This window comes from Oryzias latipes, chromosome 2 (genome assembly GCF_053564925.1).
Source record: "Oryzias latipes strain Hd-rR chromosome 2, Olatipes_Hd-rR_3.1".
NCBI classification, from domain to species: domain Eukaryota; kingdom Metazoa; phylum Chordata; class Actinopteri; order Beloniformes; family Adrianichthyidae; genus Oryzias; species Oryzias latipes.
Window position 1 is genome coordinate 22,763,490 of NC_136238.1, and position 25,236 is coordinate 22,788,725.

Below are 25,236 nucleotides of genomic sequence, written 5' to 3' on the forward strand. Positions count from 1 at the left end.
GATTGTCCCAACTCCATTTATAAGGCAAGAAATCACACTTATTAAACCTGACAGGGCACACTTGTAAGTGAAAAACATTTCACATGGGTTTTGATTTATCTTTGAAGGTGAAGTTTTCTTTCACTGTGATCTGACTGTAGCAGGGAGTGAATAAACTTGGTCGTCCGTTATTGGGGATTCGAATTCTCAAGAAGCTGACATCTGCAGGTTTGTGAGCACCACCAAGGCATACGTTACCTACCATAACCCACCGCGAGTCCAGTTTTTGTGCAAATGGGTCACTGTGTTGTCCATTTAATTGTTGTGTGACTTTGTGACCTCTGAGCAGATCACATCCAATGAGCAGGAGAATTTCTGCATCTAGATGTAATGGCGAGATTTCAGTAGCAACAGATATTAGCTGTGAGAGGTGTGCAGCTACTTCAGCGGATGCCGAACACCGCAAAGGCCAGTCGGTAAGAGAACGTGCAGCAAGTTTTTCTCGACTTCATTATTACAGACACGGAGGATGTTGAGAAATCCGGTTTATTTCTTTTGAATAATTCTACAAAAGCATCAGTAATCAAATCCCATCATGTGTGGGTTCAGGAGATCCTTCAGACTCTCTCCGTACGTGAACGGCGTCCGCTTTTAGCGCTACATCCGTCTCTCTGTGATCCAGTTTGAAGACTTGCTGCTGCGTCAGTTCCCAAGTGAGAGAGGGTTTTATTTGAGCAGGGGGCATAATGAAAGAGAATAAAGTTGTAAATTCTGACATACCCTGCTTCTGTTACTTTTTTTTAAATACACATTGTTTTTTTTTAATATACAATGCACCACAATGAATCTTGAGGATTTTTATATATAATACCTGGAGTTCAGATGTCATTAGTGCTTTCTTTTTTATAAATAGACCTCAATAAGGAATTTTTTTAATGTGATATATGTGTGTGTTTTTCAGTACGTTATATAAGTTTTAGTAATTATACGTTTTGAAGATTTGAAAAAAAATTATTTGTAAGCTTTAATCTTGTTATTTTGTCCTTTTTCTTTCCTTTTTACTGATGATGATCCAAACCAAGACTGTAAAACTAAGACTAAAAGCTTTGCAAAAATAAATAAATTCCTATAAAATACTTCCTCATGTTGTGTCTAAACAATCTTATTTATTTTGCAATGCTTTATTAAGAAAAGTTTTGCATAGATGCACAATATTTCATAAGTAAAATGATTTGAAGTAAACATTTTGTTTTTTTTCAATAGCTTCCAAATCGTGTGACCTAATGATTCCAAATATATGGCGAAATTATGGCTCCGACATATTAATATAGTACACACAAAAGTTTTATACAAATTTTAATATAAAAACTACAGCAATTGGCAGATGAATTCCGTCCATTTTTTTCAATAGCTCCCAAACCACGTGACTCAAAAAAATTAAACCAATGCCAAACTGTGGCCCTGACATACCACTGACACACCACTTAGTTTTGCAATCAAAGATGCCAAATATTTTATATGAACTTTTATTATTATCATTTAACATTTCAGCAGTTCGCACATTTTTGTATTACAATTTTTGTATTACAATCTCAGAGGTTTGCATATGAATTCTGATTACAAATGGAATTTTTATATTAGAATTCCATTGGTTTGCATATGAAATCTGGTCAATTTTTTCAATAGCTCCCAAACCACGTGACTCGCAAAGATAAAACCTATGCCGAATTTTGGCACTGTGATCCCGAAATCAGACACACCATTTTATTTTGTCATTATACATGACGCACATTTAATATGAATATTTATATTAGAACTCCATTGGTCCATGTTTTTCAATAGCACCCAAACCACTAGACCCAATGAGATGAAACTTATGCCAAATTGTGGCCCTGCCACCCCAACATCAGACACACTACTTTCTTTTGTCATCATACATGATGCAAATTTTATATGAATTTTTGTCTTAAAATTTCCGAAGGTTGCATGTGAAATCTGTCCAGTTTTTAGCCCCCAAACCACCTGACCCAACAAGTCCAAACCAATGCCGACACATCTATCAGACACACCACTTTATTTCGCAATCATACATGATACAAATTTCATATGAATTTTTGTATTACAATTTTGGAGGTTCGAAAATTAATTCTGTCAATTTTTATCATAGCTCCCAAACCACGTGACCCAAAGAGATTAAACCTATGCTGAATAGTGGTACCGACATCCCAACATCAGACACATCACTTTATTTTGTTATCATACAAGATGCAAATTTAACATGAATTATTATATTAAAATTCCAGCAGGTCGCATACATAATCTACCGTAAATTCTGAGTTATGGAGCACACCCGATTACAAGCCGCACCCACTCATTTTCACATGCATAATATAATCAGTGCACAAAGAACCTTAATAAGTCATATGATCTCAGTTGGTGGTGTCACTGACGTACGACTCGGTTTACTGGGGAATATGTCTGCTTACATGGCACACTCAAATGCACATATCTGATTTGTATCCGATTTATTTCCACATATGAATGAGGCCTGAATCCGATCTGAGAAAATCGGAATCCACGCGGTTTTGTCCTGCTTACACGTTCACCAGTCATATCCGATCTGTGCCACATGAGAGGAAAAAAAAAAATCGGAATTGGGTCACTTGAACCATGCAGTGTAAATGGGGCCCTAGAGTCACGTGGTTTGGGAGCTACTGAAAAAAATGGACGGTATTCATATCCCAATTGCTGTAGTTTCTATATTTAAATTCGTATAAAATTTTTGTGTGTACCATTTTAATATGTCGGAGCCATAATTTCGGCATATATTTGGAATCATTAGGTCACGCGAGCCACGTAAAAAACAGCTTCGTAATGAGCTCGTATTTATCGGGCGAGACAGGCAGAGCTGATAGCAGGAGACACGCGGGGCGGCTTCAATAAACACTCTGATCTTCTGCCAGGAACTTGACGTGCTGTGGGGCAGAGACCAAGTCGCTGATTACAGACTGAGAGTTCGCACCAGCGTTGCCAGATAGAGTCACAGTTTTCCAGCCGAAAAGTCATCTGAAAACCGCCAGACACAGCCAAAATCCGCCCAACACATCTTTTGTTGATGTTTTTTTCCGTACTGGACTGATAAAATAAACGATTTTTCTAAATAAAAGATAGTTCTGACTAATAATAAAATGTGTACAATATTGAATATTTCTTCAGCGGGCCGCCTTCTTCCATTCATTTGCTTAACTCGCTCTATCCCCGGTATAACCTGCGTCCGGCTCTTTCATCCTTGTGCTGCGCTGGAGCGCCTTGACTATCGTATTTTGCGCTCTCTGTGTAGGACACACTGAGGAGCGTGGGGGAAACAAATCTCAGCTGCAGAGAAAATGAACAGGTGAACGGGTAGAGAGGAAAAGCAGGTAAAGAGGCGGAGGAGGGGCTTTGGCTTCAAACTCTGTCAGAGAGATGCAAACACGGGCGTCAGATTGAGACGCAGCTTTCCCTGCGGGAGTTGAAGCAGAGACTTTCCCTGTGATGATTTTATGAACTCAAACATGGAAACATGATTACCAAATAGAACTCTTCAAAATAATAAGCCTGATCTCTCCACATTCTCCGTGTCTACCATGCATTGATAAACACATCGCTCCATAAAGCCATCAGACCAGAACCAGTAGCTCCTCCCACACGCTGTATCATCCTTTAAAAGAACATAATGTGCATTTGCAGTGACGTATGCTTCAGACGATCTCCGATTGGCCAATCTACATGTCAATCAAGTCCCGTACTTCTCAGTGAGGACTTTGGTGGATTTTAAAGAAGTACTTTTTTTTTTAAAATCTTTTCTGGCCCGAGACCTACACTCATTGAAGATCGACGTAATGAGCACCTTTGAATAATATATACATGCATAATATATATAATGATGTCAAAACGGGTTGTGGCTCCGGGTGCTTTCTTTTTTATTAGTGGCGGTCCCAAATGGCTTTGAGTAAAAAAAGGTTGCCGATCCCTGGTTTAGACACAACATGAGGAAATGTTTGATAGGAATTTATTTCTTTTTGCAAAGCTTTTAGGCTTGGGTGTGATCTCAAATTTTCTCCATCTCGTGGACTTGTTAATTTGTTGACGGTCCCTAAGAGACCCCACTGGAGATCCACGCTGAATGTCTGTCGAATGTCCAACCTCAAACTAACTTCACCGCAGTTTATGAAACAGACATGAATGTTTTGCTTCTTGAAGACTAGAGTTTTATCCTTGAGTGGCACAAAAATATATTGTACACACAGATAGAGTCTAATGACATATTTTATATGTTGCTTTGCTGGACATTAAAAAAAAGCAAGAAAGAGAGTGGACAACCACAATGCTTAACAGGCATTATATCGAGTGTTTTTCCATCTCTCACCCCCTTGCAAAGGGGTGGAAAATTAACGCAGACTCCGAAGATCAGACGAGAAAACAGGACCGAAATTAAGCATCTTTATCTTATGGTCATTTTACTATATCTCCTGAGCCATGTCTCATTATTTACATTACAGACCTGGTGTCGCTCTTTACGTACATTGGACAATGGTAACAAGAGAGTGAAACGTCTTTAGCAATCGAACTCATTGGGTGGTCCTTCCAAAACTGAGTAAAAACGGGGGAATAACTGTCCACTAATCTCGCGTCATCCCTTTGTTTATGTCCTTGTACTAGCTAACAATCCCAAGCTAACGTAACGGTAAAACTAAAAACGGCAGCAACATTGGAGCTATAATCCAGCCGCACAGTTTGGATCCAGATTGCAGCTCAGGCGAGGAAAACAAAGACGTTCATGGATCTATTTGTCTGCAGGTGGATGCAGTGAACGTACCTGCAATGTGTAGCTGGAGCTGCGGGTTCCAGCTGATATCCAGCAGTCTGCGCTGACGACAGAGCTCCTCCTCGTTCTGGACGATGGTTCCTTCAGCAGCTGAAAGTTGTTCGCTGACAGAACCTTCCTGAGGTTCTGAAGACATGGTTCCTGCTCCGATCTTCAGCTCCAACTCCCACACCGCCGTCCTTTCACTGCAGCTCCGATCGATCATCTGCTAGTCTCACAATCACAGCAATCCACGTTGTCTTTCCGTTCAACACTTCTTCACTCATTTACGACACTTTGGAAAATGCTGAGAGTTCCACACGAACCACGTATCGTCCTTTCTGTCCAAAAACCTCACAAACGTCCCAACAGAACACCACCGTCCTCTCAACACAAGCTAAGACTGCTAACCTGCTAACAAGCTAACGGCTATAAGGCCTCGTGCTGTTTACTTCCGGGTCACGTGCAGAAACTTTATTTGAAAGGGCGGCCGTGGAGCAGCGGTAGGGCGGTCGACTCACGATCGTAAATTTGCAGGTACGATTCCCGCCTTGCACGCCCATGTGTCGAAGTGTCCTTGGGCAAGACACTGAACCCCACCTTGCCTCTGGTGGAAGGTTGGCGCAGCGGAGCCGCCGCCAGTGTGTGAATGTGTGTGTGAATGTGTGTGTGCATGGGTGAATGGGACTCTGACTGTAAAAGCGCTTTGGGCCTTAGTAAGAAGGTAGAAAGCGCTATATAAGTATACCCCATTTACCATTTACCATAAACTGCTTAACTGGACCTCAGTGTGGCTCAAAAAGCTTCCAATATGTTTAAAAACGATTTTATTTGAGAATATATTTCGGGGGTACTTTATTAGCGCTGTTGTGACGTCATCATACGGTATCTCATTATGATGCTCAGATTTGACTACAAAACACATCGGAGACTAAATAAACTTTGATCACATTTTTTTTAATTGTATTCCTGAACTACAGTAATAGATAAAGAAATGACTTAAGTGAAAAAAGAAACAAAAATTTAAAGAACATTTAAAAGCAAAACAACTATAATACTGACTATAAAAAAGAGAATAATTATGAGTTTAAATAGACATTAAACTGTATTCAATAATAAAAGACAAGCAATTATTTTGAAATTCTTATTAGAGTGAAAAGAAAACCAATAGAGAAGTTTCCTAAATTTCAGTAAAATTTGATTAACAATTTCCTAAAGCATATAAATGACAAACTCAGATCAGAGTTCTGCTCTCTGATCCAACAAAACCACCTTCATTTGCTCCTGGTTTCTTCTGTCATCGGATCAATGTTGCGGCTTTAGAAGCAAATTCTTTTTCTTTACTCTAGGATGGAAAGTCCTGGAAGAAAATTCTGTACCCGAAGACACTTGGATCTAAATGCTTAGACTAGAAAGAGGACGTCAAATGCTCTGGACGAAAAGAAATATGCAGCTAGAATTTTCATTGACCTAACACTTGTGTACGGTGGCCCTGAAGTGCAAACCATTCAACAAATCACTCGATACAAAAACATTTTTAAGATCACAGCAACAATTTAAAAAGCGTATTACATTTTAGAAAACAAAACAAAATTTCAGAAACCAAAACATAAAAAAGAAAAAAAAGAAAAAAAGATTTCAGAAAACAAAATTAATTTCCACAAAAAAAAGAAATATTACAAAATGAAAACATTTCAGAAAAAAAATTAATTTCCAGAAAACAAAATGAAATAAAAAAAATGAAAACATTTCAGAAAAACAAAATGAAATATTAAAAAATGAAAAACATTTCAGAAAAAAAATGAAATATTAAAAAATGAAAAACATTTCAGAACACAGAATGAATTTCCAGAAAACAAAACGAAATCTTCAAAAATGAAAAACATTTCCAAACCGGAAGAAGCAGGTACTATGGGACAACGCTGATTGGATGATGATGTTTGTCGATCATTTGAACTGAAAAGTATTTTAAATGAAGCGACGACGGATTTTATCGTCCAAACAACAATGTACCATGATAATTCCCGTATTTCCCATTTACATATTAAATCAAAAATGCAGCAAACAGATAATGAAGGTTTAAATTATTTTTTGAATATTTCGTCTGAAGCAGAACGGTCACCCGGAAGTAGTTTGTGTGGATGACGTCCGTTCTGCAGGTAAACAATGAAAGGGACGGTAAAACGTTAACATAAACGTTAATCTTTGAATATTTAGCGGATGTGATGACAGAACGCACACAGAAATATCAACACCAACCAGGTTTACAAATGTTTCGAAATGTCGTGAGAGGATTCTGTCTAAAGCAGCAGCTGCGAAGAAACAGGTGTTAAAGACGGCGCACATCATCAGGAAATGCAGTCCCGCCATCCACAGATAAGGTATGGAGGCACATTTGTTTGATCTAATAAATGTAGCGTTAAACGTGATTTCTAGGTGGGTGTTTACAGACAGATCCAAGATCCTTCAGTCATACGTTAATGACAGGTTACCTCATCAGCTGGAGAGGGGGGGTCACGTGGGCAGGATTCTCAGACAGGTGTACCAGCCGCATAAATCAGCAAAGCTGTCAGGTAAACTGCAGCAGTTTGTGTCTCAGAATAACATTTATGAATGCTTCTTATTCACACTATTAAGATCTGTGACTTTAGAGTGTGTCAGTGCACAGAAACATGACAGTAAATGACTGGATGTGCACATCATCAGACATGTACAGGTGTGTAACTAAAGGTGGCAAAGTCTGTAGTGTAAAATAAATCTTTAAAAAAAACGTTTTAGTCTTTCAGGCAGAGGAGGAATACCAAATTGTTTTAGAATGTATTTTTTATAAGACTGAAATAATGTATTTTATTCTGAGTTTGGTGTTTTGACCCCTCCCTAATGAATTTCTGGTTTAACCCATTTTCTCCTCATTTTGATGAACTCAACTTTTTCCTGAATGAAAGATGAACGGCAGCCGATGTTTTTCTGTCAGGGATTTTTAATTTATTAATTTATCTCTGTCAGGGATTTCAAGAGCTGGAGCTGGAGTCCAGTGCAGAGAAAGCTGCAAGCATGTACGAGCAGGAACTGGGGTCCCTTACCTGTGCATCTTCCTCTGGATGTGATGCTGAGCAGCAATGTGGACAAACCTTTCCTGACATGACTCTTTTTGATATAGTTGTTAAGCACAAACAGACTTTTCCCAGATGCATTTTTTCCTCTAATAAATGTGACTGACAGGTACGCTGAGTAAATGCTGAATGTAAACGGAACATTTGATTAACTGCATGAAGAAGCCCATAAAGGAAAATCCACAACTGTTTCTTTGTTTCTGTTACTGAATAACGTATTCATGTTAAGTTTTCAATAAATATACTGCATTGCTATGAAACAAATTTGTTTATTTTCATATCCATTATTACAATCCTCACGTCAGCATTCAGTTTTGTCATTGACAAAGAAACATTTCTAAACAACAGCTTTGAAAATCAAACATCATCTTTGTTAATAAAGCTTTAAAACCTAAAATGGTAAACATGGAAAAACTCCTAAATGAAGCAAGCCTAATATGAACATTTTAAACTGGAGTTTTGCTTAAAGGAACATTAAGTTGTTTGGAGTTGTACAAGTGTTTGATGCGATTCCTCAGATGTGATTTCCAGATCATCAGCCCGACGCTAAAGGCAGGAATTGTGCTTCGTTTTTCACTCCCCACTGCATCATTTACAACTAATCAGGCTTATGCAGCAGGTTAAAGACGTTTTTTTAAAGGACCTGCAATTAAAAAAAAAAAAATAGATATTAAGGTTAAATAATATTTATTGATTACATTTCACACAAATCATGGTGACTTGCCTGTACACTGCACAATGATATGAATGACTTTAGTCTTCTTGTATTCCCATGTAGAGCTGCCATCTGTTCTTCTGCAGCAAAAACCTTTCTGGAACTTCGCTTTGAGAAACTTCACCTGCAGAAATATCACATGTTAATTCAATTAAGTATTTTATAAACTTTAAAGTTCATTTTTAAGTTTCAGTATATGTGTATATGCATGGTTCTAAAATATACAATGCACTTAAATATTATTTCCCATAAGAACTTGTTTACTGATTTCAGTCTTAAAGTCGATTTTTAGCAACACTGATGCCATATAATTACTGTAATTACTGTATAAATCACAGAATCAGGCTGGCTCGGAGCTTTTTCTCTCATGTTGTCACCGAAAACGGGAACAGCTATCATGTGAAGACGGTTCGTCTCCATCGGGTTCTTTTTGCGCATGCGCAAGATAAAAAGAAATTATCTTTTCAAAGCAGCACTTTAACATCCTAAAATTAACATCCTTAGAGACATGTGACTGACAAAAGAAAAGATCACAGAATTGATTCTTACCTAAAGATGATTGACAGCGTGAACCTCGCAGCCGTAGACATTAGCGCACAGCGTTCAAAGTAAAAGTGCTCACAAACTACTTCCGGGTGACCGTGTGTCAGGCGAAATGTTAAAAAAATAATTTTAAAGTTCATTAACAGTTTGCTGCATTTTTTATTTGATATATAAATGGGAAATACGTGGATTATTATAGTACATTGTTGTTTGGACGATAAAATCCGTCATCGCTTAATTTAAAATACTTTTCAGTTCAAATGATTGACAAAAATCATCATCCAATCAGCGTTGTCCCATAGTACCTGCTTCTTCCGGTTTGGAAATGTTTTTCATTTTTGAAGATTTCGTTTTGTTTTCTGGAAATTCATTCTGTGTTCTGAAATGTTTTTCATTTTTTAATATTTCATTTTTTTTTCTGAAATGTTTTTCATTTTTTAATATTTCATTTTTTTCTGGAATTTTTTTTCCTTTCTGAAATGTTTTTTAATTTTTAATATTTCATTTTTTTCTGGAATTTTTTTTTTCTGAAATGTTTTCATTTTTTAATATTTCTTTTTTTCCTGGAAATTAATTTTGTTTTCTGAAATGTTTTTTTTTTTTGTCATTTTTGTTTTTCAAGTTTTGGTTTCTGAAATTTTGTTTTGTTTTCTAAAATGTAATGCTGCTTTTTAAATTTTTTTTTTTTTTTTTTAATTGTTGTGATCTTAAAAATGTTTTTGTATCGAGTGATTTGTTGAATGCTTTGCACTTCAGGGCCACCGTACTTGTGCTATCCTAGGCACTTTAACGTTGGGAGTTGGGTCATCTAGACCAAGATAAAATCATGGATGAATTACAACAAAATATCTTTGAACTTAGATAAAACCAAAGTATATTTTTTGGTAACTACAATGACAATACCAAGCTCTGAGTTGAAATAAATAATTTCCCAATTGAAAGTGTTACAGAAATCAAATTCTTAGGGGTTGTTATCGATGACAGACTAAATTGGAAGCAACACATCAGACACATACAAACTAAAGTCTCAAAAAGTTTTTCAATCGTAAATAAATCTAAACATATAATAGAATACAACAGTAGATATTTATTGTACTGCTCCTTCATATTACCATATTTCACCTACTGTATAGAAATTTGGGGGAATAATTACAAGAGCTCACTGCATCCTCTCTTTTTACTTCAAAAACGAGCCGTCAGAATTATACATAAAGCCGGATATCTTGATCATACAAACAATCTATTTTCTCAATCTAGACTTTTGAAAACTGCATGACCTTGTTGATTTTTACACTGCGCAATTTTTATACAGAGCCAGTTGGAAATCGTTACCATTCAACATCCAAAAACAGTTCTTAGAAAATGAAGGAGGCTACAGACTGAGGGGATGTAGGAACTTCAAAGAAAAGTTTCTGTGTGTCAGTGTGTGGCACTAAACTTTGGAACGGGTTAAGTAATGAGCTCAAACAATGTTCAAATATCCAGATATTCAAGAAAATGTATAAAAACACTGATTTCAGGATATGAAGATATGAGTAGTTAAGGATCAACAGGTGTTTGAATAATTCCAAATACATGTGTGAACTTGATTGTGGTGAAATAATCAAAGACATTTACTTACAACCAATGAGTATTTCATTGTGTAATGTGCAATAATGATTCCTAAAATGTTTGAATTATAACCAATACGCTATTGATTTTCTTTACTTAATCTGCAATGCTATGCAATAATCACTGGTTTATTTAAGATCAAGAACAGGGGTGAAGGATGTCATCGAGAAAGTGATTGAAGCCAAAGGCAAGTGGGCAGGACATGTAGCCCGAATGAAGAACCACGAATGGGCTAAGAAAACAACAGAATGGACTCCGTGGGACAGGAAGAGAGGAAGGGGAAGGCCGAAGAAAAGATGGAGAGATGACATCAAGCAGAAGGCAGGCAGCATCTGGACCGAGAGTGCCCAAAACCGTGATGAGTGGAGTAAGATGTGGAGGCCATCCGCCAGCAGTGGGGTGACAGGCTGCTGCTGCTGCTGATGATGATGATAAATGATTATCAATGAATATTACATAATGGTTACAGTTACTGTTTAATGCAATTATGAATACATATTTCCTGAAGATAATCAATCATTACCAGGCACTGGATTTTGTTGTTTGAAAAGAATCTATCGGATCAAAACTTAATTGCAAAAACTGTAAAACTATCAAATGAATTAACAGCAGGGGTGGATTACATAAACTTGCTTCATCCCACTCCTTTTCAAGCAATAAATCAGGCTCTACTTGGCTTTAGTTAATGACCACTGTATTCAATCAAATAAATTTGATTTAAATGACTTTTTTGTTTTGTTTTGTTTTCTGTCTTTTTAAAATATGCGTTTCAACATTTCTATAATGATATTAATAAATGTGTGTAAATTCTTTATTGCTTTGACTATAATGTTTGAAATAAAACAATAAATCAAATTAAATCAAATTTGAGTGAGGGTCACCCACAGAAAGCTGTTTTCAATGTCATCTCAGACTTGGAATCCCATTTGATCCTGAGGGTTACTTTCCTGGAGAAAAAAAACTTTACTTCCTGGTTTCAGTGACAGCAAATGTTCCTTAAAATCTGACCCCCTAAATGCTCCAATAACAGCTCAGCAGAAACTCTGGTCTTTCTTACTCCTTTCAGCTGCTGCCCACTGTTCCCCTCTGAATCAGGAGGGAGGAGCTCTCATCTGTTCTACCCACCCCATCTAGAAAGACATCAGCACCACCTGAACATTCCAAAGCTCTTTTCCAACCCATTTCTACTGAGAAGGAACAAAACACATGAAGATTAGAACAGCTGGAACAGGATGAGGCGGAAGGCTAAAGATTCAAGTCTGTTTGTGAGTCAAAGATGGAATGAAGACAAAAATCAATAGAAAACACAGAGTTGATTCAAAAGAGCATTTATTAGATCCAAACAGGCTGCAGGAATTTTACTGACAGCTTTCAGTTTGAAGAAGACTTTTGACACTAAGATGCAGTTCTACAAACAGCCAGCAGGTGTCTCCAATGCAGTTGGTGTTGTTGCAGCAGCTGCATTAACCCTTGTGCTATCCTAGGCACTTTGACATTAGGAGTTGGGTCATCTAGACCCACTTGACAGTGCGCTGAACTATTTTCCTCAATGATTTGTGAACCTCACTGGTGTCCATGGATTACATGAAATCCTTCCACCTTTATCCGCCTTTTTCATGGTAGGGAGAACACGTCAATGGTCATCTTGACCCCATAGGATAGCACAAGGGTTACAGTGATTCTCTGCATCCAGAGGCTGTCATTCCTCACTAAGATCCACCCTGTTTATTCATGCCCTCTGGAGAAAACAGGCTTTCTGCTCAGAAAGTTTCAGACATTCTAGAAAATGAGGAGATTCAACTGGATTTAGGTGAAACTTCTTGAAAAACTGCAGCTAAAAATGCTGTCAGCATGAAAAAGAACAGAGTTTTACCCACAAAACACCAAAGAAAAAGGAAGTTCAGAAAACTGTGGAAAACATCAATCAACCAAAACTATGAGTCTTTAAAAGGAGTTTTGCTTTAGAGTCTTCCTCTTAAAAATCACCATAGGTGACAATCGCTGTCCATTAGCATGGCAGCCAAGCACAACAGTAAAAGCTGACTGTTCGTGCTCCGTTGTGCGTATCGCCACTGTTCTGGTCCCCTTTTTCTCGACAGTGTTACTCATGTGGCTGGGCTTAATGTGTCTGTTAGCCATCTTTTCACTGTAGTAGGGGTGGAAGATGGACAGCTTTTATCGTAATCCGCTGGAAGTTGCTGCGCCATCGTAGTCCTTCCTCGGATGGAAATATGATGGCGTTTCATAAAACGAAAACACCAAGATGGACCTCCATGAAAATGTTGAATTTTCATTTCATCTGCAAGTGTTGATGCTTTCAGTCGAATGGTGACTGTAGAGACGTTTCTCCCAGCTGATCTCTGATCATTAATCCATTGCACCAGTCGGTCTTCCAACTCGGGCCACCTCGCCTTGTTTCCACGGAAACTCAGCTGCGTCTTCTTAACTTGCCGGAGTTTGTTTTCTAGCTTCCTCCAATTGCGAACCATGGATTCATTAATTTTGAATTTTCTGGCAGCTGCTCGATTCCCATGTTCCTCCGCGTAGCTGATAACTTGCAGCTTAAATTGTGCTTCATAAGCGTGTCTCTTTGCAGGTGGCATTTTCAGGGTTTCCATAGTGATATTGTGATCACTGTTTTCTTGGTCTGACTCTCCATCTGTAGTTGATGTTGATTCTTCTTGTTGGTTTCTTTCTTCATCCAGACTATCCGTTACATTAAAGCTCTGCTGATTGTTTAGATCTGCTTCACTGTTCTCATCTTTCTCATAAGTGGGAATCTCCATCAAGGTATCAGTCTCCTGCTTCAGATCAAGCTGATCTTCATCCTGACTGATACAGAGTTCCTCTGATTCCTGTTTACTCGAGGAAAGTTTTGTTTCCCTCCATTCTTCTTCAGTCTGTGGAGGTTCTAGATCCTCTTGCTCCTCTTTAATCTGTTGAGGTTCTGGTTCCTTGTGTTTTACTCTGAAGTTCCTGGTTTGCTGGCAGCAGAGATCCTCTTTTTCAGTCACCCAGCGCTGGGGGAGGACTAGAGGGACACAAAAACAACAAGGAGACTTTTATGATTTACAGAACCTTTGTGGATTGTTAAGCACCAATAAGCTATTTACAATTCACAGACAAAAGTCCGCAAGGACTGGAATGGGAGCAGAGACGGAGATCTTGTTATTTTTTTTGTTTAAATTGTTTCTCACAAAAAGTGTACTATATGAAAAGCTTTGTGATGCATTGTCATGGTAACAGCTGTTGAGCTTGTGTAGTAGGCTTATAAATATAAAATATATCCTTATTACGATATCAAGTCGTGCATGTTGCATAAGTCGGGGGAAAATTGCAATAAGTGGTAACCTTTAAATGTGCTAAAACAATCTTATGGCAGCTTGAAGTATGTAACAAATCTCTTTATGCATTTGACCATCGGGTTGGAGCCCTTTCACGTTAAATAACTGCCACCTATGTAGACGAGGATCATTTGCAGTGTAATTTAAGTTATGTTTATATATATAGGGCTGCACAATATGAGGAAACCTGTGATATGCCACATTAATGACAACCAAAAACACAATGTCCATTTCCCTGCAACAGTTTAATTTAGACCTCGTCTACACAGGAGGCAACCATTTAAATTAAAGGGCCCCATCTGATTGCTGAAATCCATAAATTGATTTATTTGATTCAAATACACTCAGAAACAAACACATAGTAGTGTCTGATTAGGCCGAGTCAATGAACACTCATGGGATCATGTGTGACTTGTGTTACTGGCATCTGCACTTAAGGTGCTCAGTAGGGACTTGAAGACACCGGGGTGTGGTTCCAGCAGCACAAGCAGCTGCTCCAGATGCCACTTGTAGACATTGGAATCTGTACACAAGTGGCATCTGGACAGTTGTGGACAGATGTACACAGATGTACACATTGGACACTCCAGCAGACAGGCTGTAGGTAATGACCATTCCAGAGTGTGTCCTCTATTGTGAGCAGCCTGTCGTGTGTCATGCAATCATCATTGTTTTCCGCATGTCAATCAAAATCACCAATGATTGACATCTTATTTTACGTGATAATAAAAATGGAGAAACATCTTCAATAAAGCGGGGGTTGGTGGTCTGTACACAGTGACAGTTAAGACAACGGGTCACCAAAAGCATGAAGCTCAAAGGGCTTCACTCCTTTGTAGAAGGTAACATACCTATGTGGTGGAGCTGAAGCTGTGGTTTCCAGATGACATCCAGCAGTCTGCGCTGACGACAGAGCTCCTCCTCGTACTGGACGATGGTTCCTTCACAGAGTCGGAAGATTTCTTCAGCAGCAGCAGCTAGTCGCTCGCTGATCAACTCTCTCAGAGGCTGAAGGGAAGACATGGTTCCTGCTCCGATCTTCAGCTCCAACTTCCACAATCATAGAAAAAAGGTCCAAACAGAAACTTTTCTCCTGTTTGGAGATTTTCCTGAATGTTCCTGTGATCCTGCAGGAGTCAGTTCTGCTCAGCCTGCAGACCAGAACAGAAAAGACTCTGGAAGCTCCCGCATGTGAAACTTCAAGACAAAGAATCCAAACAACAACATCTGATTGGTTGACTTTTGGAGGGAAAACTGCAACAGTCTTCTGTGATTGGTTCAGCCGTCCCCGCCCCCACTAGTCCACTGCACAGGGGGCAACATTCCAGGGGGGGTTGGAAATCTCACCTTCTATTGTTTCTGCCCCACTGGCTCTTTCACAATAAAGGCTTGTTGTAGCAGAAACCTGAATGGAACATCAGAATGGACTCAAACTGCTGCTGGTTTCAAAGCCTCGTTCTCAACTTCCAGCTGAACTCTTCATGAGTCTGAGCGTCTGTGACAAACTCTACAGTTGAACAACAGCAGTGAAAATCTCCATGGATGTCAACTGGGAGAGAATCAACACGAGATTTCCAAGAGTTTCTTCAGAAACTCCTCCCAGCTGTCAGGGAGGAAACAGGGATTTGGTTTATCCAGAGATGCTTTACATCAGAAACTAGAAGTCAAACCTGAAAGCAGAAGCTGCAAACTGAGTCTGTGAGGCAGATTTTCCAGCAGCACATCCTCCTCATCTGCTGCTGAGATGGAATGATGAAGCTCAGCTGCGGAACAGCAGGTTTCCTCTCACATGTTCCTGCTGCAGAAAACACTGTTTCATTTCAACTCATCCAAATCATGAAGGATCAACATGTTTGACTTAATTTACATAAAAAGAAAAGATGTCAAATTAATCTGTCCATACAGGAAAGACTGAATGAATCTAAGTTTTTACCAGATAGATAGAATTTTTTTTTGATTTTCTAGCTCACCTTTTCTCCAAAGATGAAGAAAATCAAGAAATAACCAATAAATGCCCATCTGGATCATTCATATATATATATATATATATATATATATATATATATATATATATATGTATATATCTTCTTCCACTTTCGGCTTCTCCCATCAGGGGTCGCCACAGCAAACAAGTCGCATGGTAAATTTGGCAATGTTTTTTACGCCGGATGCCCTTCCTGACGCAACCTTCCCTAACCGGGCTTGGAACCGGCAGAGGTAGAGAGGGGAACGGGGAGCAGCCTGGAGTCGAACCCGGGTTTCACGGACGGAAGGTGCTGCAAACCAGCACGAGCTAAACTGGCTCCCATATATATATGTATATATATATGTATATATATATATATATATATGTATATATATATATATATATATATGTATATATATATATATATATATGTATATATATATATATATATATATATATATATATATATATATATATATATATATATATATATATACATATATATATATATATATATATATATATATATATATATATATATATATATATATATATATATATATATATATATATATATATATATATATATATATATATGGGGTGTAGAGGGGGGTCCTGCAGATATTTCCTAAACAAAATAATTATTGTTATCATGACATTGACAATTAAATATTTGTGATTATATATTAGTCTTACTGAAATTCTTTTTTCTGTTATCATTTCATCATCGTCAGGGGCCTCTGTGGGTCCCCCTCAGTCCCAGAAGGTCCTGGCCGCAGTCAGCAGACCGAGGCGTGCTTCAATGTGGGCGGAGTTAAACGTAAATGGCGTATACTTATGTAGTTTTCTGGTGTCTGAACTCTGACAGAGGGAAGCTTTCACCTTTCTAGACCCTCTGCAGGTGAGCAGCTGCTGCACACAGGTGGTACCAACTCACCAAGTGCAGCTCCACCTGCAACACTTCCTGTTGTTGTTGGTGTAAGCTGTACGCCGCTGGTTAGAGCCTACAGTCACCACAAAATAAAGACAAAGATCACATAAGAGAAAGGGAGCGAGGGACCCTGTAATACAGGCTTGTCCAAAGTCTGGCCTGCGGCCAAACGTGACCAGTGTTCAAATTTTCAACGGTCCGTGAGTTCAATTCATCAAATCAGTCATCTGCAGCCCCCAGCACTTTCTAAGAAGTGTGTACGATTGCTTGATTGTGATTGCCTGAAAACGAGGGACGCTGCTTCAGGGATGAGTGGAAATTAGCTTTTCTTTTATTGAAACATAACAACTGTGTATGCCTCATATGCCAAGAGACTGAGGCTTTTTTAACCCTTGTGCTATCTTAGATGACCACACCCTTACATTGACGTGTTCTCCCTACCATGATAAAGGTGGAAAGATTTCATGTAATCCATGGACACCAGTGAAGATCACAAATCATTGAAGAAAAAAGGTTCAGCGCACTGTCTAGTGGGTCTAGATGACCCAACTCCCAATGTTAAAGTGCCTAGGATAGCACAAGGGTTAGGTCAATGAAAATATTAGCTGCACATTTCTTTTCGTCCAAAGCATTTTTAATCCTCTTTCTAGTCTAAACATTTAGATCCAAGTGTCTTCAGGTACAGACTTTTCTTCCTGGACTTTCCATCCTAGAATGAATAAAAAGGATTTGCTTCTAAAGCCTTATCATTGATCCGATGACAGAAGAAACCAGGAGCAAATGAAGGTGGTTTTGTTGGATCAGAGAGCAGAACTCTGATCTGAGTTTGTCAGTTATATGCTTTAGGAAATTGTTAATCAAATCTTACAGAAATGTAGGAAACTTCTCTATTGGTTTCTTTTCACTCTAATAAGAATTTCAAAATATGCTTGTCTTTTGTCATTGATTACAGTTTAATGTTTATTGTAACTCATGATTATTCTCTTTTTATTAGCATTATGACTCAAATAAAATTTCCCTATTTACAGGTACATCGAAAAGAATGAATTTCCTGAAACACTGTAAAATATTTTGACAGTTAAATTAAACAGTGAAATTTATATTGCATAGAATCATTACACATAGATCAAAATGTATGAATTATAATTTTTTTATGGTTGTAGGTTATATATGAAAAAGATAAAATAAAAAAACTTAGTATTTAGTAAGGATGGAGGGGGAAATTGATTGGACGATATATGACAATATTTCATCTGCCGATTCTATCCGACATTGATTTAAAATGCTGTCAAGACGATATTTATTTCATCATTTATGACCATCCTTTGCTTCTTACTCTTGTTTTTTCACTTAAACCCCTGACCACTAGTGGGCATCAAAGCACAGTGGGGCTCTGAGCAGCTCTACACTGCACCAAAAAAACAAGTTCTTGCATGAACCAGCTTCCTTATTTTTTTAATTGTCCTGTCCAACAGCTGAGCAAACAAATGAGAGCTGAAAGCCTCTTGTTTTGGACATATTTTACTGTTACATGAGGGGTTATGAACCTTTTGACATACCAGATGTATATTTGTATATTTCACATGAACCAGCTTCTGTTAAATGCTAAATGTTCTGTCGGCAACGCAATTTTTGTTGTAATGAGACATGCACTCCATAGTTTACTTGGGGTGGGTAACAAACCCAAACACCCTTCTGCCATGTGGCTGTTAGTTTCATATAAAAATGCGGATTGTGGTGGTTTATAACGGGCTCAGATAAGGACGAGTGAAGCAGTGAGCTGAGCGGCGGCTCATGAACGGAGCTTAGACAAAATTCTGTCGGTGATGTGGGCTAATGGTCTGCAGAACCTCAATGTGAGCTATGTGTACAATGCTCTGAAAAAAGGCCAAACGTCATAGCAATGAGTGGTGAACAGATTTCAGAAATATGTTCATTTTCTGAAGTCTAGTATGGAGGCCATCAGCCAGCTGCTCTGTACTTGCAATGAAGCTCAGGGTGTTTCTACCGCTGCTTCAGGTCATCTTCCTCTTTGGGTCTGGTGTGTGATCTTCCTCTTAACAGTTCATACGTTTTTTTTGAGGTTCACATCAGAGGATTTTGCTGTTTGTAACGTCACGGTCACTGAAGTAGCTTTAGGTACCTTTATAAGTGTGAGAAATTACCACATCCTGGTGGAAATTAAATTTGAATCTCCACAAATCTTGTAATAGAAATCTATAGTATTCTACTGACTTAGACTGCAAGACCATTTAAAGGCTCAAAATAATCTTTGCAATTTTTTTTTATTAAATTAGAGGATTAAGGGGGATCCCCAGGAGTTGAACAGTAAAACTTGTTTTCAAAATATTCAAATATTCTGAGACACGGAACTGTGGATTATTTTTTCCCAGATAAGATAAAATCATCAACATAAAACAGTTTTTTCAATCTAAAGGTGCAAGTCCTATATTAAATACCAGTTTATTTCTTGATAAAAGAAAATTGCTACTTTTTCACAATATTTCTCTCTTCTTAGGGAAACCGCTAACGTCTTTTTATTGCAGGAGTTCTCTGCAAAGTTTTCCTGTCTTTCTTAAATTAGTAATTTAAACTGAAGTCTTTACCACAAAAAAGCTCATTTCCTGTATGAGTTCTCATGTGTGTTTTAAGATTGTGCATTTGACTAAAACCTTTGTGAAATTATTTACAAGAAAAAAAAGTTTAATTGTTTAGATCTGCTTCATTGTTCTTATTTTCCTCATAATTAGGAATGTCCATCAAGGTATCAGTCTCCTGCTTCAGATCAAGATGCTCTTCATCCTGACTGATGCAGAGTTCCTGTTTGGCCTCTTTAATCTGAGGGTTCTGGTTCCCCCCATTTCTCTTCATTTTGTGGTGTTTGTGGTTCCTCCTGTTCATTTTCAATCTTTAATGGTTCTTGTTCCTGCTGTTTTTCTTTGACCCTTGTGCTATCTTAGATGACCCCACCCTTACTTTAACATTTTATTCCTACCATGACAAAGGTGGATAAAGGTGAAAAAGATTTCATGTAATCCATGGACACCAGTGAAGATCACGAATCATTGAAGAAAAAAGGTTCAGAGCACTGTCTAGTGGGTCTAGATCAGTGTTTTTCAACCTTTTTTGAGCCACGGCACACTTTAACCTTGACAAAAATCCCGTGGCACACCAGCATCCAAACAAATAGATAAATAAAATAAAAAGAAAAAGCTCAGTCTGTATTGATCTACAGCCGCTCTGCAATCTCACATGCATTTTTGTGATAATTGTTGCAGAAAACGCTGGAAGCTGCAGCTGTTTTTTCTAAAAGATGTATTAAAAATTAAGCCAAAAGATTCAAAAACTGTTTGATGTGTGTTCGTTGTTTTAAGACGTTAAGAGGAGAGACTCATTGTGCGCTGAGACAGTCACTTTACTGCATCATGGGAGATGTAGTGCCCGTAATCCGCCGACCGCAGAAAGAACAGCGTCTTTGAGCTTCATGGTTTTGTACACTTGTTCCACGGTCTGATACCAGATTCTGTGGAAAGCTACACCGCTAAAGACGAGCTTTAGCTGGTATTTTTGTTAGAACAGAGAGACTTTTTTGCGCTAAATCGAAACAAGGAAGTGAATACTTTAACCACTTCTGATTGGTCAGACTGATGACATGTGATTAAGCCTTCAAGAATGATTGGTGGAGACAGTTAAAGGGGCGGGACTTTTCCTTACAGTTATAGCTGCAGCTAAATCGCGGTATCCCGTTATTCTTATCAAAATGTCTTTAATAGAATCATATAAACACAAAGAAAAAATAATTTTATGTTATTTCACATTCTTAACTTCTCAGTGTTTAACCAGGGTTTGTTTGGATGAACAAAGAGCTGATTTCCTGGAGATGGTAATTGCTTTTAGATCAGTTAATGAGGGCAATTTCTCACGGCGCACTTGACCATCTCCCATGGCACACTAGTGTGCCGCGGCACACTGGTTGAAAAACACTGGTCTAGATGACCCAACTCCCTAACGTTAAAGTGACTAGGATAGCACAAGGGTTACGGAGTTGAACATCAAGAGGCATTACCAGACCAGACACTGAGATGGAACGGGACGAAAAAATGAAACAACCAGAAAGTTTTAGGGCACAGCAGCATTTTTCACAAGAACCTGTGAGTAAAATGAAAATGTTTCAAAGGAGCTATCAAACGAGAAGCACTGATAGAAAGGACCACAAACCTTTTACTGATGGGGGTTTCTGACAGACTGTGATGAAAATGGTTGAGAACATTCGTCCTGAGAAGCAGCAGCAGTTTGATCATGTTTGTCTGGAACACTGCGGTCCGGAAAACTGAAGACATTTCATCCGATCTTCAGAGGCAGTTGGAGGCTAAAGGAGCAGACTTTGAGTTTCTGTCATTAAGTTTTAAAGTATATCTAAAAGAATGAATTCCATGACAGTAAGTTTCTGTCATTTTAAGAGGAGAGGAGGATTTCTGCGTGATGACGCTCCAGACCGTCTGCAGACGGAGCTCAGTGAGCTGGAGGGTGACGTGGCCAGCCGACACCAACGGCTCCCTCTGGTCTACGTTTCCCGCCAGCTGGATGACGGCAGCTTTTAATAGACGTTTACTTTGAGCTTGTTTGGCTCCACATACCTGTGCGAGAAGACATTCTCTGTTCTGAACTGGAACCAGAACCATGTTAGGACAGGACCAGGGGATTTCCACTGTAGGAAATCAGAACCACAGTCTGAACGAGATCGGACCTTTCTGATGGAATCCAGATCTCAGGATCAGCGTCACATGAGTGCAGGGCAGTTCTTTGTTCAGTCTGCTGTGGTGAGTCATTCTAATACTGCAGGATTTGTGATTAAACTACAGTTTTTGTACTGACAATGACAACCGTTTGTGTTAAGTTTTCCTGTTCAACAGTGTAAATGTAGAAGTTCACAGTGAGCTATTAATAGTGAATCAAATGGAACACATGACTCCAGATTTCATGTTGATCCATTTGGATTTTCCAGATTTCTTTTTTATTTTATTTCTAGTCTTCAAATGTGGAATTCAGTCATTTTGGTTCAATGTATTTAGATATTTGTTTCTGTGTGCAGAAAATATCACTGCAATAAAATAATTAATTCAAATGTTTTTTTGAATTTAATCTTATTAAAATAGTTCAAGAATACAGGCTGAATGGCCCTCTGCTAAAAGTTTGGACCCCCCTGCTATAGTAGATTCCATGAGTGTCTAAACGCCTGAGCCACTTGCTGCCCCTTCTTGAATCTCTTTATCTTCTCTTTGATTCTGTTCTGCTTTTTTCCTGTTTGTCTTTCTGCTTTTGGAAATGTGGAAACTCATATCTTTCTTTCTTTTTGTCTTTTTCCTTTTTCATAGCAGCTGGATTACAGCTGTTGTTGTTTTTTAAATCTCTCAAAAGAGTCTCTCTCTCTCTCTCTAACTTGCTGTTGACGGAATAGTCTGTTACCGCAGAAGGACGGGGAGGATAAAACCCTTTCAACCGGGCAGTTTAATGTCATTTCAGTGTTTTCAATTTACTGACTTAAATAACATTGGTCATGAAAATTTTTTACAAGCTTGAAGCCTCCAAAGTGTTGATACATCCACCCCTGCTTATGCCATGCAGCGATGGACAATCCTAAACAGCAGAGAGGAGAGGCGGAGTCTAAGTGCTGTATTTGTTTTGCTGAAATATGTCTATGAAAACTCTCATTCATCCTGGTTGATTCCATCATCAGGCCACAAACCACTCGTTCGAGGATCGTGAAGTCCGAATTTTAGCCAGAGAGAAAGGATGGTTTGATCGAGGAGCAAATAAGTCATCTTTGTTAAGAAAGATAAACTGTATCTTAATAAGAATGGTGGACTCATGTTTATTCTTCCATCCATATTCTGTTCTGAAACCCAAAACAAACCAAACCAGTTCCACCTGAGTCGTTAACAGCTGAAAGTGATGACCAGTTTGGGGAGGGAGTCACTGGCTCCCCAACCCCCAGCTGAGGACAAAAGACTCTTGACGAACCTAAACCATGTAGGCTAAGTTTATAATCCCATCCATTTTCAGGTCTCACCCGTCCCCCATGAGCGCACATAAAACCAGCTCTTTAACCAGCTATTTCAGTAAAGTAAAAAAGTACAGAAATATACTGTATATACCTCCTATTGTAACAGTAACATCTGTCCACTACCAAAGGGCCTCAGCTCTGATTTGTTTGCTCAGCTGATGATTAAAAAAACGTAATTCTGGATCCAGAATTAGGCTGAAATCCATGAAACTCAAAGCAAATGAGATTTGAATCTGGTGTCAAATCTAGTTTTTTTTCAATTAAGATGAAATGAAACAGAGAAAAATATGAAATGTTCAGTGTACTTTTCTCTATGATACGACAGAGTTTTAGGGCCACAAAAAAAGGGAAACGCTGCAGCAGATCAGTTCATGCTGCAGCTCTGACATTCATCGCCACTTCCTCTGATTCCTCCATCACTCTGCTCTCCACCTCCCAGGAACACCGTCCAGTCACAGCACCTCTGCAGACCAGCTGCTGCTGATGCTCCTCCAGGAGGAACATCAGTCCAACCAGTCTTCTTCCTCCCACCTGCAAGAAAAAGCAGAGAGACAGAGATGAAGGAGTGTCTGCTGATCCTGGTCTGTCAGTCAGTGATGCAGCACAGCAGCAGAAAGAGCAGCAGGAGCTTCAGTCCTGTTCAGAGCAGCAGCTTCCTGTCATCTTCACCTGTTGGAGCTTCTGCTGCTCTGATTGGCTGACTGTTGTCCTGAAGCCTGTCATCATTCTCCTCAGAGCTTCACTGAGAAGCTGCAGCTTCACAGGAAACTCTGCATCTTTGCTTTCAGACTAACTTTAGGACCAAACATCTGGAAACAGCTGGACTGACTCCAACCCTCTACTGACCACAGAGTCTGCAGTTTGGAGTTTGGACTCTCCACCAGATCCTGGAGCTGCTGAACATCTGAAGACTGAAGGTTGTTCCCTCTTAGGTCCAGTTCTGTCAGGTGGGACGGGTTGGACTTCAGAGCTGAGACCAGAGCAACACAGCTGGTTTCTAACAAACTTCAGTTCTTCAGCCTGAATCCAGAACAAAGATTTGAGTTTAAAGACAAAGTTCGTGTTTTTCATCCTTCACTTCTTCTAAAGAGTTCAGAGCTGAAGAAGATCAGAAAGTTTAGAAAAAGTCCAAAGATGTGAAGCAACAGCAGCAGATCAGAAGACTCCAGCAGAAGCAGAGAAGAAGAACATTCAGGAACATTCAGGACAACATGCAGCTGCTTCAGGAAAGAAGTCCAGATGTGTGAAAGTCAAACATCAGCCTGTGGCTGCATCCAAACCAACTGATGTTTCTGCAGCAACAGCAGAAAAAGTCCACTTCCTCTTTCTGCTCAGCTCTTCTCCAAATAGCACTGAATTATGGGAGAATTTCAGCAGCATGATGCTGGAAAGTCTTCATCCCAGTTTTCAGGAGATGATCTTCCAGTCCTTCTCTGCTGCAGCCCTTCAAGCCAGAGACTTTCAGCTCCAACAGATCAAAGCAGAGAGAAGAAGGAAGTGATGAGGAAGAGTCAGCAGCAAATGTTGGACATTGATCCCTGATCCATGACTTCAGCTCTGAATGAAGGCGAGGCAGCATGGCATGTCCATTTGAAGATGATTTAGTGGATGAAGAAGCTCAGATAATCCTTTTTCCACCATGAGAGGGTGATAAGACCACATATGGATGTTGGAAAAAGAAACTTTTTTACTTTGATCTAACTTACTTACCGGTATTTGCTTCAGTTAAGATAATGAAAAATATTTTTTTTGTTAAGTCAGTTTAAAAATAACACAGTTTTCAGACAGTTATTTTGCTTTCATTCAAATTAATTCAATTAAGTAGGTGTAACTTTGGCGCTGCTGTTAGATCGGCACCGCAAGGGATTGTGGGATACCATTCCCTTTGCCTTTCTGGATGGATTTGGGTTTAAGTGTGGCTTTTTGACCAAATGTGTTTAGTTGTTTAGCTATTTTACTGTATTTTGCCAAGTTATTTAGTCCTACTTTGCTCAAGTCTCTGCACCATGAGGGAGAGGATGATGGGTTTATATAGCATCCCTACTATCTCGTAGCATAATGACAATGTCGGAAATTCCTAAATGAATGCGCGCTGTAAGCACGAAGTGTTTCGTTCTTTTTACT

General features: G+C 38.9%; 2 protein-coding genes and 2 long non-coding RNA genes across 7 annotated transcripts in view; 1 reads left to right on the top strand and 3 right to left on the bottom strand.

Annotated features, from left to right (window-relative positions):
• Positions 1-5,219, bottom strand: part of LOC101172511 (uncharacterized) — a 206,583-nt gene extending 201,364 nt beyond the window's left edge. The window contains exon 1 of one of the 2 annotated variants that reach the window (XM_078936437.1): positions 4,838-5,204. In XM_078936437.1, coding sequence (XP_078792563.1) covers positions 4,838-5,051 — 214 coding nt within the window. In that variant the 5' untranslated portion in view covers positions 5,052-5,204. Of the gene's footprint in view, positions 1-4,837 lie in introns of both variants that reach the window. The other variant, XM_023962392.2, reaches the window with a different exon arrangement.
• A 274-nt stretch (positions 5,220-5,493) lies between these two features.
• LOC144988382 (uncharacterized) lies at positions 5,494-8,202 on the top strand. 2 transcript variants are annotated; one of them, XR_013652295.1, is made up of 2 exons: positions 5,494-7,398; positions 7,832-8,202. It is a non-coding gene; the product is annotated as an uncharacterized LOC144988382 (long non-coding RNA). The 2 variants fall into 2 exon arrangements; XR_013652298.1 differs by having other exon boundaries at positions 5,494-7,206.
• Positions 8,188-10,011, bottom strand: LOC144988096 (uncharacterized). 2 transcript variants are annotated; one of them, XR_013651879.1, is made up of 3 exons: positions 8,978-10,011; positions 8,663-8,777; positions 8,188-8,581 (listed from the first exon to the last, which is right to left on the bottom strand). It is a non-coding gene; the product is annotated as an uncharacterized LOC144988096 (long non-coding RNA). The 2 variants fall into 2 exon arrangements; XR_013651878.1 differs by having other exon boundaries at positions 9,203-9,998.
• A 2,108-nt stretch (positions 10,012-12,119) lies between these two features.
• On the bottom strand, positions 12,120-15,650 carry LOC144987863 (uncharacterized). Its single transcript, XM_078937530.1, has 2 exons — positions 15,003-15,650; positions 12,120-13,838 (listed from the first exon to the last, which is right to left on the bottom strand). Exons 1-2 carry the CDS (start codon positions 15,172-15,174, stop codon positions 12,913-12,915), a joined length of 1,098 nt encoding a protein of 365 aa, XP_078793656.1. The 5' UTR covers positions 15,175-15,650; the 3' UTR covers positions 12,120-12,912.
• Positions 15,651-25,236: the final 9,586 nt, after the last annotated feature.